At 53.1% G+C, this 19,596-nt stretch overlaps 1 protein-coding gene and 1 non-coding gene across 2 annotated transcripts; both read right to left on the reverse strand.

Annotated features, from left to right (window-relative positions):
* Nucleotides 1-549: 549 nt before the first annotated feature.
* NPR1 (natriuretic peptide receptor 1) lies at nucleotides 550-14,477 on the reverse strand. Its single transcript, XM_017660548.3, has 22 exons — nucleotides 12,977-14,477; nucleotides 12,105-12,304; nucleotides 11,560-11,673; nucleotides 11,040-11,175; nucleotides 10,582-10,673; nucleotides 9,694-9,829; nucleotides 9,380-9,464; nucleotides 7,854-7,974; nucleotides 7,385-7,459; nucleotides 7,188-7,265; nucleotides 6,630-6,734; nucleotides 6,311-6,382; nucleotides 6,040-6,196; nucleotides 5,614-5,769; nucleotides 5,188-5,356; nucleotides 4,407-4,553; nucleotides 4,197-4,320; nucleotides 3,979-4,047; nucleotides 3,562-3,736; nucleotides 3,213-3,311; nucleotides 1,374-1,465; nucleotides 550-1,193 (listed from the first exon to the last, which is right to left on the reverse strand). Exons 1-22 carry the CDS (start codon nucleotides 13,686-13,688, stop codon nucleotides 1,131-1,133), a joined length of 3,177 nt encoding a protein of 1,058 aa, XP_017516037.3. The 5' UTR covers nucleotides 13,689-14,477; the 3' UTR covers nucleotides 550-1,130.
* Nucleotides 14,478-19,385: 4,908 nt separating this feature from the next.
* TRNAM-CAU (transfer RNA methionine (anticodon CAU)) lies at nucleotides 19,386-19,457 on the reverse strand. Its single transcript has one exon. It is a non-coding gene; the product is annotated as a tRNA-Met (tRNA).
* Between the last annotated feature and the right edge of the window lie 139 nt (nucleotides 19,458-19,596).

A 19,596-nucleotide genomic window follows, 5' to 3' on the forward strand; every position in this document is an offset into this window, starting at 1 on the left:
GAATACAGTATTTGCCTGATGGCACTAAAGGTACCATATGGTGTGACATTTGCCCGATGGTATAAAGCAACAGAGGTAGAACTGCTGGTGAAGAGTACACATCAAGGCAGTGGCACCAAATGAGCCATCGTATTTTTCATTACCACACATTGGCAGGAAAAAAAGCCAGTTCCTCTTAAGAATGTCCTTCATAAAGCAGTAAAAATCATTAACATATAATGGGTTTATTATAGTTATTTTAAGGGAGTTAATAAGGACTTAAAAAAATTTCTAATATGGTATATATCAACAGATATAACCCGCATAAACAAAAGCTCTCGAGCCCCTCAGTAATTATTACGGATGTAAACAGGCCCTGAGACCAAAAGTGTCAGAACTACTGGGTCATCCAGAGGTTGCTGCACAGGCTCCTCAGTGGAAGAGAGAAGGGCAGCCTTTGTCAGATTCTGCATACATTCCCAGCTTGAGACACACGTCTTACTTGAAGTACAGGGTGGAGAACACGGCTGTGTTTTCTGTCAGCCCTCTCTTCCTCAAGAAGAGACACTGTCACTGGAATGAAGATTTTAATGGTCTCTGCTCACAGGAGAAGCAAGGGATACAGGCTGGCAGCCCCTCTGTGCCACCCCACCCTCCTGTACACTGTATCCAACGGTGGTGATGGGGCCCAGGGCTGAGGGTGGGGGTGGCGCTTGTGGCCCATGGGGGCTGGCCCTTTGTGGACTCCCTCAACCCCCAAGATTCACCTAGAGTCCCTTTTCCTATTCCCTCCAAGGTCACAGTGTAGCAAGGTTGACAAAGGAGGACAAAGGGAGGGGCCGGAGGATCCAGGAGTCCACACCCCAGCCTGGCCTGAGTCCAGGTGCAGAGCGGGTGCAGTGCCCACATGTGTGCCACTGGTCATGACTGCTTTGGTCCAGGCCCGCGAGCTCCGAATTCTCCTCCACACCAGGTCTCTTTCGGAGGTAGTATCTGGTGTCTCCGCAGAGGTCAGCACACCTGAGCTGTTCAAACCACTTCCCCAGTCTTTGGGCAGCGGTAGTGCTGCTCTGGGTGAGGCTGAGGCCTGGCACCTCTGGGCAACTCCGGCATAGGGCAGGGAGATGTGGCAGGCCGGGAGGGGAGGCAGGTCAGCCTCGGGTGTTATTCCCCCGCTCACCCAAGAGCCAATAGGTTCGAACTTTGCCTTTGCCCTAGAGGAAAGAAGAGGAGGAGTTTGGGGTGACGAGTGGCATGCCCACCCCCTTACCAAATCAGATGAGAGGCCGAATGGTGAATGACGGTGTGGGTTGGCTGCTTCAGAAGAGGCCTGGGGGAGGGTGACCTGTTCTGGGACCCCAAAGGGTGGTGACAGCTGGGGCTTCCTTCTCTACCTTCATTTCTACATCTCCTCGAAGCTCCAGCTCAAAACCACCAAACTCCTCCAGGACAGCCTTGGTCTCAGAAGACAAATGGATCTTCAGGGCTGGGTAGGATGAGAGAGAAAAAAGGAAGATGGGGATGCAAGAAACGGGAGCAGGGAAGATTAGGGACTGCGGGGGTGGACAGATGCTCTCCCTCCCTCCCTCCTTTTGGCCTGGGAAGCCTCCTCATACAGAGTCCTACCCCTGCCAAATGGTGTCGGACCATACTGGCCCCTCCCCTAGAACTCGAGAGCTGCGTGGTCCAACATGGTAGCCACTAATCCCCCGTGGCTATTTAATTGAAACTAAATACAGTTAAAAATTCAGTGCTTCAGTTGCATGACCACATTTTAAGCGCTCAATTGCCCCGAGACAGAAGCTACCATATTGAACAGTACGGATTATACAGCATTGTCATCAGTGCAGAAAGTTCTATTGGACAGCACTGTGGAGAGTTGCCAGGCACTGGGCAGACAGTATGTGGCATGGTTAGGAGCTCAGATCCTTTTCTGCCTAGTATGAACCCCAGCTTGGACACTTGCTTGGGGAAGTAATATAAACTCTCTGTGCCTCATGGTCCTAGTCTGTAAAATGCTGATCGTGATGCTCAAAGCCTTGTTGTGAGACTAAATTTAAATTCATTAAGTATTTAAACAGACCCTGGCACACAGGAAGCCCTATGTAAGCAGTTGCTATCACTATTAATAACACATCACCGTCATCTTAGGGCTGAGGGAACTGACGCCTGGGGAGATCTGCCACAACAGCTGAGGTCAAACACACGCCTCCTGGCTCCTGACCGGGTATTCCCTGCACCCCTTCTTTGACTTTTCTCTGAACTCTGGGGTCTGCATCACAGTGGCTTTATTACGTTGTTGAACCATTTCTAAGAATATGTTCCTTGAGGACTGGACCTCAGTGAGAGGCTTTCTCCTACCCTAACATCCCCAAACACAAGTGTCCAGGGAATGAACCAGGTCCCCTCTGGGCTCCCAAATAGCCTGTCTGTCACCAGGAGGCTTGGATGAGGTCCACGTGGACTCCCCAGCTAACTGTGGATCTGGGCATCTCAGTACCCCCCAGGCCTCATTCACTAAATGTCCACTGAATTAACTGTTGACTTAGGATAGAAGGATAGAAGGATAGAAGATGAGCAGGAAGGAAGCAAGTCCAAGGGACAAGGTAGAAGGAAGCACTCATTAGATGGTACCTACTGTGTGCCAGACATTGCGCTGGGTTTTTTACAATCCTGTAAAAAAGTGCTTCCTATATATAGTGCTTCCTACATGCCAGGTTCTGTTTAAATACTTTATGAATTTAAAGCCATCATTTTACAGATAAACAGCTGAGGCTTAGCAAAATTGAATAATTAGGGGCTGGTCATGTTATATGACTTCCTCACATAACCCTTCTGAGGTAGGTACTTTATTCTCATTTTACAGATAAGAAAAAGCGGGGCTCAGGAAAGTGCAGCCAGTTCACACACAGCTGGTCGGTGGTGGTGCTGAGATTCACATCCCAATGGGCTGCTCTGAAGCCCCTCTTTACCACACCCAAGAGGGAGCAGAGGGTGCCTAGAGGTGGGTTTCCTACTGGGAACTGTTGAAAATTGGCAGGAAAGACTTTTTAATCATTTGGCAAGAGGCGTAGCAGGGACCTGAGTCTCTGATCAGATTCAAGGTAAAATGTAAAGGGCTGCCCAGGTTGAAGCCTCATTAGAAGGGGGCCAGGAGAAGAGCCTGGAGCCGGAAGAGGCATTGGACGGGCACAGCCACCCTGCCCTCCCGCACCTCATCTAGGCCACCATACCTTCCCCGTTGGACTCCATTCTAGAGGCCGTGTTGACTGTATCCCCAAAGAGACAGTAACGGGGCATCTTCAGTCCTACCACACCGGCACACACGGGGCCTGGAGGAAGGGGAAGCCCATTACCGAGGGGTGGAGGGGTGTTAAGGGAGGGAGGTGGGAGGAAAGGATGTTGGTCCTGGAGCGGGGCTAAGACCTCCAGGAAAGGCAGGGGATGGGACTGCGGGCAGGTAGGGACCCAGAGATGCGCGTGTGTCTGTGCTCCACGGTTATCAAGCTGTTGGGGACGAGCTGGGCCTAGAGACCTGCTTCCCTCCCGCAGTGCAGCCTCTGGGCTCCCCCTCCGCCTTACCGGTGTGGATGCCGATGCGCAAGCGCAGCTGCTCCTGGGGCCTGTGGCGGATGCGGAAGGAGCGCACGGCGTCCAGGAGCGCCAGGGCCATGCGGGCCACCTCGCGGGCATGTAGCCGCCCGTTCCGCACCGGGAGCCCCGACACCACCATGTAGGCATCGCCGATGGTCTCCACCTGTGAGAGCAGTAAGAGGGTGCAGGACATGAGGGCTGGCACTTTTGCTACCCTGTGTAAGTCCCCCACACCGTGTGCACCGTCTGTCATTCTGTACTGCCGCCTTCTCAAGCAATCTGCCAGCCTCACCCCCCTCTTGCCCATGTCCTTTGGTTTCTCTTAAAACTGTCATTCTGACCTTCATCTTTCTCTGACCCTGTCCACCACCGTCTGTCCCTTCCCATCCCTACCCCCACCTTTACCTTGTACACATCAAAGTTGTCTATGACGGCATCAAAGCAAGTGTACAGGTCATTGAGCAGGGTCACCACCTGGAAGGGAAGAGAAGCCAAGAGGGGCAGGGAGTAAGAACCCCACCTGGGCCTAGGTGGGACAAGCAGAGCCAGAAGGCAGGCCTGATGGGATTCAGAGGCCAAGCCAGGCACACCTGCCTGTCCCCTGTGGCTGTGCCCTGACCTACCTGCATGGGCGTGCTCTCCGCTGACAGGGCTGTGAAACCCACAATGTCACTGAAGTAGATAGTAACGCTGTCAAAGGCTTCAGCCTGGACTGTCTCCCCACGCTTCAGCTGCTCAGCCACTGAGCTGGGGGTCAGGGACAGGTGCAGGATCAGACGGTGAGGTGGGGCCAGGACAGAGGTGGCAGGGGGTCACCAGACACAGGCACTCACTGAGGCAGAATCTGGTAGAGTAGGGCCTCTGCCTTGCGCTTCTCCTCCAAGTAGGCCTGGGTCCGCTCCTCCACCAGCTCCTCCAGGTTGTTGGCGTACTGCTCCATGCGCGACAGGAGGTTGTCCAAGATGTTGCTGCTGTTCTCCCTGAAGCAGCAGGTGTGGGGCAGGGGTGAGCGAGGAGCCACACACTGGCCCCAAAAGGCCCCCCCGGGCACTCACCCTCCCCAGGCTAACGTCAGCACACACTCCCAACTGCAGTGGGGTCCCTGGAGAGAACCAGGGTTGGGGGCACAGCAGGATGGGAGCAGCGGAGAAAAGGGTAGGAGGCAAGTTCAGTTCTGAGTCCCCAGGGTTGAGTCTGAAGCTTCAGACATATTGGCTATTTTGTTCATCTCTGTTGAACTTGAGTTAAATGGAGGACAGAAGGCATAAGGGGGCAGGGATCGATTGAAAAAGAGTGAGGGTATAGAGGCTGGCAGAGGGGTGTGTCTGGAGGAACTGGGCCCCAGTGGGGTACACTGGGACAGGGAGATTGAAGGGCTCGGCTGGGAGTCCACCACAGGAAGGATGTGAGGTGGCTGGCGGTGTTGGTGGGCGAGGGGGAATGAGAGTAGGGGGCGGTGGGGGCAGCTGGGTCATCCAGTATCCACAGAGGGGACTGGGAGGCTGGGGTAGGCTAGATGAGGCCATGTATGGGGGGCCATGAGTGGGCTCCCTTTGGCACTGCTGGTGGTGGCTACTGGGGGTCAGGGGAGGCTGGGGGATGCACTCCAGAGACCTGTTAAATTTGCGCAGCATCAGGCGGATCTGCTGGAAGGGCGGCCGCTCCTGTGGGTCCTCGGCCCAGCACCGCTGCATCAGCTGCCCCAGTTCCTCCAGGTGACTCTGCAGAGCCAGGGAGGGCCGGAAGGGGGGCTGCTCACCCCGAGTCACACGCTCAATGATTTCTGTGCAGTGGGGGGAGACACGGAGAGGGGCTGAGGGGCAGGGCCAGCCGAGGGCCTGGTGAAAGTTAGGGCGGGAAGTCCAGGACTAGGGTGTGGGCAGGGAGACCAACAGGGAACTGGACCAGTCATGTGTCAGGGTCACTGGCAGCAATGGAGCAGAGGATGGTGTGATGGTGTTCCCAGGGGTCCCTCTCTCTGGGGCTGGGGTTAGTTGAGACTGTGATGGGACTGTGATGGGGCTAGTATGGTCCTCTCACCTTTGGGGCTGAGGTCCAAACCTTCCACATGGAAGACACCACTCCTCAGGGCAATCTCCTGAAGGATGACCCCAAAGCTGTACACATCGCCAGCCTGGGAGCCCTGGGCAGGGGGCGAGGCCATTCGCAGCAGTTCAGGGGCTGTCCATAACTTTTCTGTGGGTCAGAAGTCAGGAGTTACACAGTGAAAGGCCCAAAGCCAAGGGGTGAGGGGAAACAAGGTCTTTGAGGAGGCAACTGGGACTGATCTGGAGACACCACACCAAGTGCGAGAGCTGGAGGCGGTCTTGACACCACTTCCTCAGACTCCCCCTACTCAGGGGACTGAACTGTACCCAGAATCAGGAAAGGGGAGCCCAAGCCCAGCAGAGACCAGGCGTCAGTCCACCTGCTGGGGGCAGTGTGAGAGTCAAAGTTGGGGCTCACTGGCGTAGAGGGTGTAGCCTTGCTCTGGCTCTGGGTCCCTGAAGCTCTCCAGCCCATAGTCCGTGATCTTGAGTACAAATCGCCCATCTACTACGCAGTTGGATGATTTGAGGTTGCCGTGGGAGCAAATGGCCCCATTGTGCAGGAACACCATACCCTGGGAAATTCGGGGAGGAGGGGGTCTGGGTATGAGTAGGGCCTACAATGCTGGCCAGGGGAGAAGCGTGTCCAGCCCCTCCCCTGTGCTTCCGGGGGGCCCTTCTGGGCTGACCTTGACGATGTCATTGGTGAGAGAATACCGGAACATCCAGTCCAAGGTGATGCTCTCGTTCTCCAGAATGTCCTGTCGGGGCAGTGAGAGTCAGCTCCCTACCCCGAAGGCTCCCCCAGAGGAGGAGTGTAGGGGACCCCCTCACGTGTACTGGCAGAACAGGACACGCTTGGGGTTCATTCTAGTACCACCAGCCTCCCCCCACTCCTGCTTTACAATTGGGGCAAGTAAAAGAGGACAGGCTTGCCTGGGATAACTGGTCAGGAGGGGCAGAGGCAGGGCTAGACTCAGGTGTCCTGACACCCCCCTGTCCCCTCACCTGCAGGCTCCCACGAGGACAGTACTCCGTGAGGATACAGATGTTGGGGGGGTCGGTGCAGGCACCCACAAATCTCGTCAGGTGTTCATTCTGCACATCCCGCATCTGCAGGGGGCAGCCAGCGTTAGCAGCCGGACAGGTACTCCACCCTTCACCCTTCATCCTCCAACCTCACCAAGTTGCCCCCACCCTCAGGGACCCCTCAGTCTTCTTAACTGCCTATTCATTCTCTGCAGACATTCTAGTAACTTCCCTGGGGATTCCCGCCCATGTTCTAAAGACCCACCCACCCCCGGAATCTGCTCTCTACTCTCACTGCATCCTAAGCCCTCCACCCCAAGGGGCATCAGGTGTGGCTCCTCAGGAACCTGCCTCCAAGACATCTCTGGCAATGCCGTCACCCTGCCGTGATCCCCCACTGCCACCCACAGTGGGGGCAGGGGCCCTTCCCACCCTTTCCTAGCATGCCCCACTGCCCTCCATAACCAGTTCTCTTGGCCAGCACCCCCATGCCCCTGGGACTCTTCCCCAGGCTGCTGCTTCACTCCCCCACATTACATGCTTCAGTTCAAAGAGGACTTTTCGAGTCAGCTCAATGCGTTTGCGATTCACCCGTTTTACAGCCACGAGGTTGCCCTGGGCAAGGAATGGAGACGTCACTGTGAGGATGAGAACTCCGGCTGCTCCCAACAGCCCATCCCTGCCCCTGGGACCCTCCCTGGTCCCAAGGACCAGTGGTCTTTCCCCAGACACACCTTATAATATGCTGTCTTGGCAAAGACTTGGAACTGGCCCTCGGTGGTGAGCAGGGAGCCGTAATTGGAGCCTCTCTGAAGGGGTGGAGAGCAGGAGGGATGGTCCGCCCAGGGGCCCCACCCTGGGCCCAGTCCTCCATCCTGGTTGCCTGAGCTCTGGTCCTCACTGCCCCGCCTTATCTGCGGGTCATCCTGCTTCTCATTTAACATCATGAGAACCTTTCATTTATTTTTTTAAATGTAATTTTCACGCATACTCTCTCTGACCTTTGAAAGACCCCTGTGAAGGAGGCTCTGAATGTAATCATTATCTGGGGTAGTCTCAGAGAGGGAATGTGATTTGCCCAAGATCACACAGCAAATGAAGGCAGAGCTGGGACAAGAACCCTGATCTCTACCCTGCATGTCAGGCAGTGCCCCAGGCCTGTACCCAGCTCTCCCCAATATCCCCCAGAGCCAGGGCACTTACCCCACTCAGGGTCAGCCGGCTGCCTGCGCTCCGGAGGTGCCTCTCAAGGCTACTGGGCTGAACATCCTCCCAACGCACCCGCCACAGCTCTGAGGCCAGTTCCTTCTCCAGCTGCATCTTCCTGGGACATGAAACCTGAATTTGAGCCCCTTTCTCAGCCCCTGACCCAGGTGGGAGTGTTCAGCAACCCCTCCTCAGGGCCCTGGGACCACTACATGGGCTAAGAGATGGATGTGGAGTAGCATCCTGTCTCCTGAGACTCAGGAGGCTTGGGTGGAATTCTGTCTCCCTGGGGAGGGCAGGTAGTCACTTCATTTCTTGGAATCTCATGTCCTTACGTCTAAATGTCCTCATTTGGAAATTGGGAACCTTGATATTTATTTCAATGCATTGTTATAAGAATAAAAAGAAATACTGTGAAACTAGTAATTCCACTCCTAGGAATTTACCCAAAGAAAACAAAACTCTTGATTTGAAAAGACATATGCACCTCTATGTTTACCGCCACATTATTTACAGTAGCCAAGATATGGAAGCAACCTAAGTGTCCATCAACAGATGAATGTATATAGAAGCTGTGGTACATATATACAATGGAATATTCCTCAGCCATAAAAAGAAAAGAAATCCTGCTATTTGCAACAACATGGATGGACCTAGAGGGTATTATGTTCAGTGAAATAAGCCAGGTGGAGAAAGACAAATAGCATATGATTTCACTTATTTGTGGACTATAAAAACAAAGCAAAACAGAGGGAACAAAACAGCAGTAGACTCATAGACACTGAGAAGGGACTGGTGGTTACCAAGGGGGAGGGGAGGGGATAGGGGTGGAGGTAAGAGGGGGGAGGGGGATAAAAGGGCACAATAATTTGCAATCACAATGTAAGATGATCACAGGGACTGCTGAACGACTGTGATGTACTTTTGAAACCAACCTAAGATTGTATATTAACGATACTTTAATAAAAGATAGTAATAATTTAAAAAAAAGAAAAGAAATACTGTATGTGCCTGGCACATAGTACCTGCTCAACCAGCATTGGTTTTCTTCTCTCCCTCCTGTTCCCTCTATTAACTTATTCATTTTCATTTCAACCTCCCCCCACAAGGCAGGAATGGGGCTCCTTTATCTCTCTCCTGCACTTGGGCTTCAGCACCTGGTGCCCAGCAGCAACGCTGCTCAACTAGTTGTGCCAGGCCCACAGGTTTTGAGCCATTGCTTCCCGTCTGGTCTGAAGAAGTAGGAAGGAAGGATGGGCCAGCCCACAGGCCTGCGATGCCGTCCCCTCGGCTGCTCTGCTCCTCCAGTCCCCGACCCTCTCCCTGGCCTCTCCCAGCCCTGTCTCCTCCTCCTCCTCTCCCCTGTAATCCCAAGGCTTTTAGTCTGTTTTCTCCCCTCTCTCATTTGGCCTTCCGCTGCTGCCTGTCCACCCGCCCCGCTCCCCTTGGGTCCCTACCACCTCCTCGGCCGTTTGTCCTCCAGGTCTCCCAGCCTCGCTCACCACTTTCACCCCAAGGCTCACCTGTATATGAAGAAGGAGACGATCAGAACGCCAAGCAGGGAGAGGCTGCCCACCAAAGCCAGCACCTCCAGGGTGGAAAAGTGGTCTGCAGGAGAGAGTCCGAATTGCAGCAAGAGAGATTTGGGTTAGACAGCAGGAGGAAGAACCTTCTGATAGTCAATCAGTGAACTAGAATGATGGACAAAGGGAAGAAAAAGGCAGGAGTTGTCTCTCCAGAAAACCCTCTGTGTGTGGGAGGAGCACCTATCTGACTCCCCGGGTTGGGGAAGGATGTAGCACCACCGGAACAGAGGCCTGGCAGGCAAGGCAGTCACCTTGGTTGCACGTGGGGTTCTCATTGTCAAAGCCACATTTGGGGATGTCAGGAGGTGGGTAACCCGAGGGCCAGTTCAGCTTGTGTCCTGACATGGCTACCAGCTCTTGGGAAGTCCCATTGTAGTTCAGAACAACCTGTGGGAGGGCAGAGTGGTGGGCGGGTAGGGCCTGGGGTGAGGCCCCCTGCGCAGTGAAGCAGCCCTGCCTCCCTCCTACCCCATCTCTGCTTCCAGGGCCTGAATCTGGGCTTCAGCTGTTTGCCAAGCCCCCGCTGGGAGTGGATACAGAGCACCCTCATAACCACGCCCCATGTTATCAGTGTGGAAAAACTAGAAAACTACTCAAGGCTTTTATAAAGAAAACTCTGCATAGAACCCCAGCCCTACACCCCAGGAGTTGCTAACCTTGGGTTGAAGCACATGGAAAACAGGAAAAAGCAGTATTCTTATCCACATTCCCAGGCCTAATCCGTGTACCCCCTTCTCCAGAAAGTCTTCCCTAGATGATCTGCACCTCGGTGCCTGTGGCCTCCATCCCTTTCTGTCCTGACTGCACTTACAGAGCTGTACAATGTGCGTTCGTCTTGGCCCCGAGCCGGCTTGTCTGTGCTGGGAGGGGGTCCTGCCTCCTTAAGAGACACAGGATTTCCTGAGGGCAGAGCTGTACTTCCTTCTCAGACACGGGGTTCCCTCCTCAGACGTGGGGTAGTGCCCGAGTCCCTGTCATTCTGGTTGCTCCCCCACACTGGGGTTGGGTCTCTCCATAAGTGACCGAGCATACGAGGGTGACTACAGGGTGGACAGATGCCCTGGGAGGGAGGTGGGGCTCCGGAGGCAGGAAGGCGAGATGTCATTGCCAGTTGGCACTGTCTTTGGGCACAACCTTACCCTGAAGGCACCAGTCTCAGGATCCATATCCCAGAGGGAGAAGTCGGTCTCCCGATCTCCATTGCTGTCCATCTTAAGGTACCCTGTCACACCTGGGGCATGTGGGGAGATGGCTGTGTTTTGAGAGAGCGGCAGTTCAGGGACCCCTCCCCACTTCATCTCCATCTCTTGATCCTCTCTGCCTTGCCCTCCAAACACACATACATGGAATAATAATAAAATGGGCAGACATTTCAGCAGCAGGAATGATTGGGACCAGCACTTAGGGGGACTTCTTGATGGAACTAGGGAGTTGGGGAAGAAGGGCCTAAAGGAAGCTTGGAGGTTCCTCTAGAAAAGAGAGAGAAAGGCTGGTGTGGGCAAGTGACCAACTGAGCTGCAGGGCTTGTGGTTTCTTAAGGCCTCCTGCTTGGGGCTCCCCAGGCAGCCCTTTGCTGCCAGGAGTTCCGGGCCCTGACCTTGGAAGCTTCGGTTCCACATCCGCTGAGTGATGCCCTCCCCGTCGGTGACAGCTCCTCCATGTGCCAGAGTCTCTGTCACTGCCTGGACATAGAGCAGGAGCCCGTCATGGAAGGACGCAGGGATGGTGTTCACCTGCAGGGGCAAGCAGAGCTTGGCTGGGGTGGGAGGTCTGAAGGGCACAGAGTGGGGTGCTGTGGGGGGTGGATTGGGAGGCACAGGGCGCTTGGAAGAGGAGGGGAGGGCACACCCCATATGGCAGGGAGGTGTCTCCGCTTCTGAGCCCTGCCAAGCAGATAGAGCAAGGGGGTCATCCTCATTTTACTGATGAGAGCTTGAGTTTCAGAGGTTGAAAAACCTGTCAATTTCTCTCACCATCATCAGGACAGATGCAGGAACAACAGGAAGGGAAAGAAGGGGAGACCAGGGAATCCCTGCTGACAGCAGGGTGGAGATTGGCAGAGGGCCATGGAGGGGGGGCCGGAGGTCCACTCCAGAGGGTCTCGGGGCCCCTCCTACCAGGCCATCCTCTAGGGTGAAGTTGAACTGCTCGCGGGCCACATGTTTCAGCTGCTGCAGGAACTCCAAGTACTCAGGGTTGTCCGGCTCTTTGTATGTGAGGATTTTGGCAGCCTGAGGAAGGGGTCAGTGGAGAGGGGAGAGCTGGGAGCTGACCCAGCCCTCCTAGTACACTGAGGCCTGCCTCCCAGAGCGGCATCTCTGTGTAGCTCAGGGTCAAACTGGACCCCATGTCCTGCGTGAGGTGCTGTCTGCTCTAAAGCAGGAGATCCAATGGGATGGCTTCTTCAAGTCCTGTTAGTCTCCCGGACTTAAAAGTCCCCCCACGTTGATCCCATTCTCTCATCTTTTTAGTCTCCTGGCTCTGAAGCCCACTGACTCTCTAATGCTCCTCGCCGCAACTGCTGCCCTTCATTACCTAAGGCTCTGTGATCATCAAGGACCTCTATTCTGAAATCCTGTCAGACACTGAGGGACCCAGTGCCCAGAAACTCTGTGTCACCATTCAGAGCCCCCCAGCCTGGGCTTCCAACGTGGACACTCACCTGAAAGGCCTGGTGGGCACTGACATCCTGGCCGTCCCCTCTCTCCCAGGGCCTTCGGGGAGCAAGGCCATGTGCACCTTGCAGGCTTTGCCCAAAGAGGTCCAGGTGGAAGAAAACATAGTCCTCCCCACTCAGGCCGGCTTCCAGGGCCAGAAGCATCAGTGTTCTGAAGGCATCTGGGGAGCTGCAGATGTAGATAACTGGGGAGAAAAGGGGGGTCAGAGAGAAAGAAGCCTAGGTCGTGGAGGAGTGGGAAGGGGGAGCTCCTTGGGTAGGGAATCTGGGCATGCAAGGAAGTTCAGGGACCCTGCATAGATAGCTGCCGGCTGGGTCCAGGCCTGCGGCAGGAGAAAGATGGACAAGGGTGGGAGGGTGAGGAGGCAGGAGCGGAGCCAGGGAGTGTGGGAATAGTGGGGCTGCAGGTGGGGAAGGTGGGGTCTAGAGGGAAGGGGGGGCGGCAGGAGCTCGGACTGGAAGGGCAGAGGGCCTGGGGGAGCAACAGGAGAAGATGGGGGAGGCGGGGGCTGTTGAGAAGAAACAGAAAACGGGGGAGAAAAAACGGGATAGAATCACCACGGGGAACTACGAGGTGTCAGGGTGGCAGCAGGCATTTTCTCCATCCTGTTAACTGCGGAGGAACTAGTGGGAAGAAGCTGGGGCAGTGGGGGAAGTGAGAAGAGAGGGGAGGGGAGAGAGGGAGGTAGAGATGGAGAGAGACGGAGAAACTCCGGTGGAAAGGGCCGAGGAGGCTGGGCCGGGAAGGCGGAACCGCGCGGAGCAGGCCGACCGGCCCGGGGAGAGGGGAGTCCCGGAGCCCACGCCGGGTTGAACAGGCCCAGGGCCGGGCGCCGGGGCGGGGGCCCGCCTCTCACCTCGGCCTTTGCGCCGCACGGTGCGCAGCAGCATGGTGTAGTGGTCGTGGTCGCCCTCGGCGAACTCCAGGTGGTCCACCGTGATGTTGAGGCGGTCGCGGACGCGCATGTACAGCCCCTCCACTAAGAAGAAGCAGCGCTGGTCGTCCCCCGGCCGGTAGGCGTAGAGCACGAGCGCCCGGCGCTCCCAGCCCAGCCGTCGGTGCAGCGCCGCCACGAAGTCGCCCAGCTTGGCGTGGCTGGGCCCCGCGCGGGTGGTCAGCGCGTACTCGTCCTTGGCCCCGAAGCCCAGCGCCGGCGCGCCCGCGGTCAGCAGCGGCACCCGCCAGTGCGCGGTGAAGCGCCCCACCGGCGCGGCGGCGTACACGCAGCCGGGACCCAGGAACACCGCGGGGTCGTGCTCCCACTTGAGGTCCACCGCGGCCAGCGGCGCGGCGGTGTCGGAGCACACGCCCAGCGCGTTCTCGCTGCTACCCAGCACCGTGCGGACTGTCCAGCCGGGCAGCAGGTCGGGCCGCGCCTTCACCCGGGCCAGAGCCAGCTCCACGGCAGGTCCCACGCGCGCCCACGCCCACGGGTATGAGGTGTTGGCCAGCGGCAAAACCACGGCCACCGTCAGGTTGCCCGCGTGGCTGCCCGGGAGCAGCAGCAGCGCCGCCAGAAGCAGAGGCAGGCTCCGGCGAGCGACTGCGGGGCGCCCGGGGCGCAGCATGGCCTCAGCGGGCCCCCGCGGCGGGCGAGCGCTCCCACCGTGGCCTCCTCGGTCCCCTCGGGCTCAGCGGCCAGCCCCGGGCATCGGGCGCGACCCGTGGGAGGGAGGAGGAGCGGGATGGGGGCGCTCACCCCGGGGCCCGCTGCCCCCACCAGCTGCGACGGGCCGGGCCGGGAGCGCAGGGGCGCGCGGAGGGCGCTGCGGAGCAGGTGGGCGCCAAAGAGGTGCGCCGGGGCGGGGAGGGCCAGGGTGGGAGTGAGAGCGCGCGTGTTAGCGAGAGGCGAGTGTGAGAGGGCGCCCGGGGAGAAGGATGGGAGAGGGCGCGAGGGAGGGAGAGCGGAGTGTGGGTGTTTGCATGCGTGCGCGAGCGCCGTCCCAGGGAGTGTGCCAGAGGGGCGTCCGGCCGGCGCAAGTCTCCGGCTGTCCGGGGGGGACTGCGGAGGACCGGAGCCAAGCTCCGAGCCCTCCCTCCCGGCTGCTCCCCTCCCAGCCCCCGCGACCGGAGAGCCAGTCCTGGATCTTTAACTCTTTCCTCCCCGCCCCGAAGTCGCGGGCATTGGCGCGCCCCGCAGCCCGCGCGTGGTCCCCGTAGACCCTCTCACGGCACCTGGGCTGCCCAACGCCTTCCCCCTCAGAGAAGCGGGGATCGCAGAAGGGGCTCCCTCGCGGGGATGGAAGGAGGACAGATAGAGATCTACTTGGGAGCAGCCAGGGGCCTCTTGCGCCGCACCTTTTCCCTCCGCTCCTACCTGGTTTGGTCTGGGAAAGAGGGAAAGATGTGCCGGGTTGGGATCGTGGCAGGAAAAGGTGTGTGTGGGGGTGGGGGTGGGGTGGCTGGGAGGGGGCTGTGTGTGCCCGGGGGTGCGGCGGGAGGGTGACGGGTTTTTGAAATAAGCGTTAAAGTGAGTGAGCCCAAGGTCCCAGTGACCCAGTCCATCTAGGAGCCACCCTTCTCCCCAAATTCCAGATTTAGCGGATTAGCGGAGACAAAAGATCTAGTGGAAGGATGGAGTTAGCTCTTCAGTTCCCAGATAGTTGTAGGAAGGCGGGGAGAAGAGCTAGTGGGTGACTGGGGGATAAGGGGGAAGAGGTGTGACCTCGGGGACGCTCACGAAATATGCGTATTTTGTTTAAGGATTGTTGAAAATGGGGTATGTGGTGGCGGTGGGAGATGGTGTTGGAAATGACCGGTGGCGACGTAAATTGGGGAGAGGTTTTGGGGGCACTTGACCGCTGAGTCCTTTAGCTATGGATGGATTCCAACTGCTGTGGAATCAGCTTGCCCTCTAATGGTTATCAGGAGTCATTGCACCGCCCCGTCAATCTCGTCGTGAGCCTAGAGTGGATGGAAGATCAACAAGCTTCAAACATTTCCAGAGGATTTAGTCCTCAACTAGATTCTTAGATGCTGACAGCATAAAGATGCCCTCCGGAAACACGTCGGTGCCTTTGGGAGCTCTACTTGGGTCAAGTAGCCATAATGTAAAGTGGTTAAGCACTGCAACAAAGAGATGTATAAATTTATGAGGCTCAAATGAGGACTATTACTTTTGCCTGCACTGGGGCCAGGAAAATGTGCAAACAGAAGTAACCCAGTAAGAGTAGAAAGATGAGAAGGGTATTCTGTGCAGAAAGAGCAGAATACTGAAGTATGTTTCCTGTATTTGGAATTTCAAGAAAATTTTGAATATGCTTATGGGCTAGAGCAAAGGACAGCGCATGGACCAACTTCAGATGGCAGGCATGTTTTGTTTGGCATTCATTGTCTGTGTGTATATTTAATTGTCCAGACTTAAAAAGCAGCAGATGGCATAAGAATATTTGGATTTCTGACTTAAAGTCAGAGAGTTGGCAATAGACAGATCCTGCATCCCTCCATGATCTGTTGAAACGAAGTATCCATTACCTCCGTGAGACGAGTCTATTTCATCACAGTTCCTACCCACCTGGGAGGCTGTAGCAGGAGTTTGTTTGCAATCCTAATCTAGGGTGTGATGTGTATGTCCCTGTAGGAATGACTGAGAAGGAAGAAAGGGCAGCAGAGGGCAGATCATGCAAGCTTTTGTGTGATAAGCCTGTCTTATAAGAGGGGCTCCAGAGACTATAAAGATAGATAACAGATTGGGAGATTTAAAAAAACAGTTTTATTGAGATATAATTGACATACAATAAACTTGTACATATTTAATGTATACAATTTGATGAGCTTGGACATTTGTACATACGACACATGTGCCTGTGAAGCCATCACCACAATGTCAGAGTAATAAACATATCCATTACCTCCAAAAGTTTCCGTGTGTCCTTTTGTGTATGGCTGTGTATGTTAAGAACACTTAACATGGGATCCACCCTCTTAACTTTTTAAATGCATAACAGTATTGTTGACTATAAGGAGATGTTTTATAAGTAGAATAATTGGACTTCAGCAAGACAGTATACAAATAATTGAAGTCTGGGTAACATGGACTCATTTGTTGAGAAGCTGAATAAACCGTTTTTGAGGAATGATAATTTTAGTTTATTGGGTTTGCAGTGCCTTAGATACCAATGAGGAGGTGTCCAATAGACCATTGGAATAGTGGAGCTGGAGTTAAGAAGAAAGACTGGATTAGAAATCTAATTTAGTAATTGAGCTCCTCTTTCCACAATGGTGCTGAATAATCTGTCCAATCAGCAAGTTGAAGACAACAAAAAAATGTTGGAGGAAATACTTTTGCAAATCAAAGAACTCATAAGACAGTACAATGTGTTCTTTCACATACAGAAAAAATAATAGCATCATACACAGCAGTAATAGTAGTATAACTCTGCTCAGGTTCCAGGACCCAATTCCAAGGTGTGGTAAGTATGTGGGAGGGGGTCTTCCCACACATAACACCAAGCATTCTCAAATACCAACAGGGTGTCCAAGAACTCAACTCAGTTCTGATGCTATCTGCGCAGAGAGAGCACCAGATTCCCTAGGGTGAGGGCTCCATCCTACAAGACTGCCCTCCAACCACCAGTTGAGATGCCAGTCACAAGTTACCTGTGCTTTTGACTAACAAGCTACAGATGGGAGGTTCCAATGACCTCCCCCTTAGGTTTGATAACGTTGCTAGAACCCCTTAGGCTCACAGAACTCAGGAAAACACTTACGTTTACCAGTTTAATAAAGGCTACTGTAAGGGGTACAAGTTAACAGCCAGAGGAAGAGATACATGAGGCAAGGTCCCAAGTAAAGGAACATCTATCCTGGTGGAGCTTGGGGCCTGGCTCGGTGGCACATGGAGGCGTTCTGGTTCAAAAAGCATAAAAGCTCTCCCTCACTGAGAAGCAGGATCCAAGTGAGCAGAGGGCAATAAGCACTACTCAGGGGTTTTTGTGAGGGCTTCACGGAATAGTCATGATTGACTAAATTATTGTCCATTGGCTGATTTCAGCCTCCAACCCCTGCCCATGGGTGAGCGTCCAAAAGTCTCTCATTAGCACAATAAGACACCCATTTTACCTTTAAGACTGTACAGTGTTTTCAGGAACTGTGGATGAAGACAAAAAAATATACCTGGAAAGTAGATATCTGGTCATATGAATGCCCATATATATATTTCTTATGACTCACTATATCACAGTGAGGAATTACTGGTGTGAGAGCATGAAAGGACAGGAAAGCAGAGAGGTGAGACCGGCAGTTGGACTGCTTTTCCCTTAGGGTCATTAGCTGGTCCAGAATTGATGGCAGAAAACAGGCTGTGTGGAGCAAGTGAGTCCAGAATTTGAGTCCAAATGTCCCCAAAGGTTAAAACCTTGGTAAACCACCTTCCTGTTTTGGGTTAGGATCCTGAAAGGCTGCACTCCTAGGGAAGAGCTAGGAGTAGGTTGAACCAGAACTAAGTGGAAAATCCAGACCAAAATATACTCAAAAACAAAAATTAATAACCAATTGATGGGTTTAACACCGTTAGATTCAACTGGGGAGTGAGTAATGAATTGGAAGAAAAGAGAAGAAACTGCCCAGAATAAAGCATGGATAGAAAGGAATGAAAATCATAAAAGAGAGGGCTAGAGAGTAGAGGATACTGTGAGAATCTGACACTTATTCTCCCGGGAAGGAGAGCATAGTTGGGCAGAAGCAATATTGAAGAGATAACTGGCTGAGAAACTTTAAAAAATACATCAAGCCACAGCTTCAAGTTCAACAGATCTCAAGTAAGGTTTAAAAAAAAATCCATATCTGGACCCACTAGAGTGAAACTGCAGGAAATTAAATCAAATATTAAATCTTTAAATAGAAAAAAGAGGATTGATTCCCTTCGAGGAGCAACCATTTGATTTACAATTTTTTTTTCATAGCAGAAAGGGAAGCCATAGACAGTAAAGTAATATTATCAATGTGCTGGGGAAAAAAACCTTCCAATCTAGAATTCCATATCCAGAGAAAATCTTATCAAAAACAAAGGTGAAATAAAGACTTATTTATACAAACCAAAACCAAGAAAGTTAGTCCAGCAGAGGGGCACTAATTCTCAAGCAGAAGGAATATTATCCTAGATGAATGTTTGGAGATACATGAAAGAATAAAGAGCATTAAAAATGCTAAATTTAAATGACTATTAATTTAATTATATGCTTTAATGTTTTGTGGGAGCATTAATTGATAAGCATTAATGTCTCTTAAATTCTGTACACGTATACACCTACACCTACCCAAGAGAATTGAATGCGTATGACCACAAGAATCTTGTACAAAAATGTTCATGGCTTTATTCAATAACCACACCATGGAAACAACCTAAATGTGCTGATGTGTGTCTTAGCCAGATGGAGGTCCTGAGGTCATCATTAGGAGAATGGATGAACAAACTGTGGTTTATTTATGTAATGGAATACTACTTTTAAAAACAGGAACACATTGCTAATAAATGCAGTTTATTGGAAGAGCCTCGTGGAAGAAATGGAAGAATCTTGAAAAGGGTCAAGCAAAAGAAGCTAGTCCAAGAAAGAGTACATATAGTGTGAGTCCATTTACGTGAAGTTCAGGAATTGACAAAACTCATCTATAATAATAGAAATTGGGATAGTGGATTGCCTCTAGGGGTAGGACAAAGGGGTATGAGGGAACTTCCTGAGATGACAAAAATATTCTGAGGCAAGGAAGGAGTAATAAACTTTAAACAAAGCGAAGGAAGGCAAGGGAGGTAGAAAAATGATTTCTGGAGGGACAAAAAGCACATAGTAATGTGACTAATTTAATGCAAATATAGTATATCCGTGTGTGTGGCTGGTGAAACCTCGTGTAAGCGTGAAATCCGCCTGAAAGTTTGTAGTGTGAGAAAGAGAGAAATGGGGGCAAAGTGGGCTACCGGACTGGGTTTCTGTCCTCGCCACTTTCCTTCTTCTTTCTAAGGTCTCTTTCCAAAGGCTACTTCAGTTTCCCTTTTAGTCCCTTCCTGTTAGTGTTTTTCCACTCTGATTCAATCAACACACTCCGTTTCTCACTGCGTGGTTAGTAGCTTTCCGTGAACTACACCCAGACATACAGTGTTCATTGTTGCCCAAAGTCCCTATTACCCCTTTTATCTTGCTGATGGCAAAAACAGCTGTTAAAGGATTCATTTTCCACGAAGAAGAAAGTGAAAAGAAGTTCACGCGTACTAACGATATTTAAATTACGAATACTACCGCCTGAAGACTGAGGGAAAAGTGAAGTGCTCATAGCAGAGGATGGTTTCGATCCATCGACCTCTGGGTTATGGGCCCAGCACGCTTCCGCTGCGCCACTCTGCTGGTTATAAAAGGTATTTCATGTATCTTATATGACGTTATTCCTTGCTAGCCGTCCTCTTTTTTTTTACAGCGCCATCTAGTGTCTTTCAAAAAAATTGTCATTATTGTCAGCTCTGTTCTTATTGGCTAGTTTCTGACA

Source organism: Manis javanica, chromosome 14 (genome assembly GCF_040802235.1).
Source record: "Manis javanica isolate MJ-LG chromosome 14, MJ_LKY, whole genome shotgun sequence".
NCBI classification, from domain to species: Eukaryota; Metazoa; Chordata; class Mammalia; order Pholidota; family Manidae; genus Manis; species Manis javanica.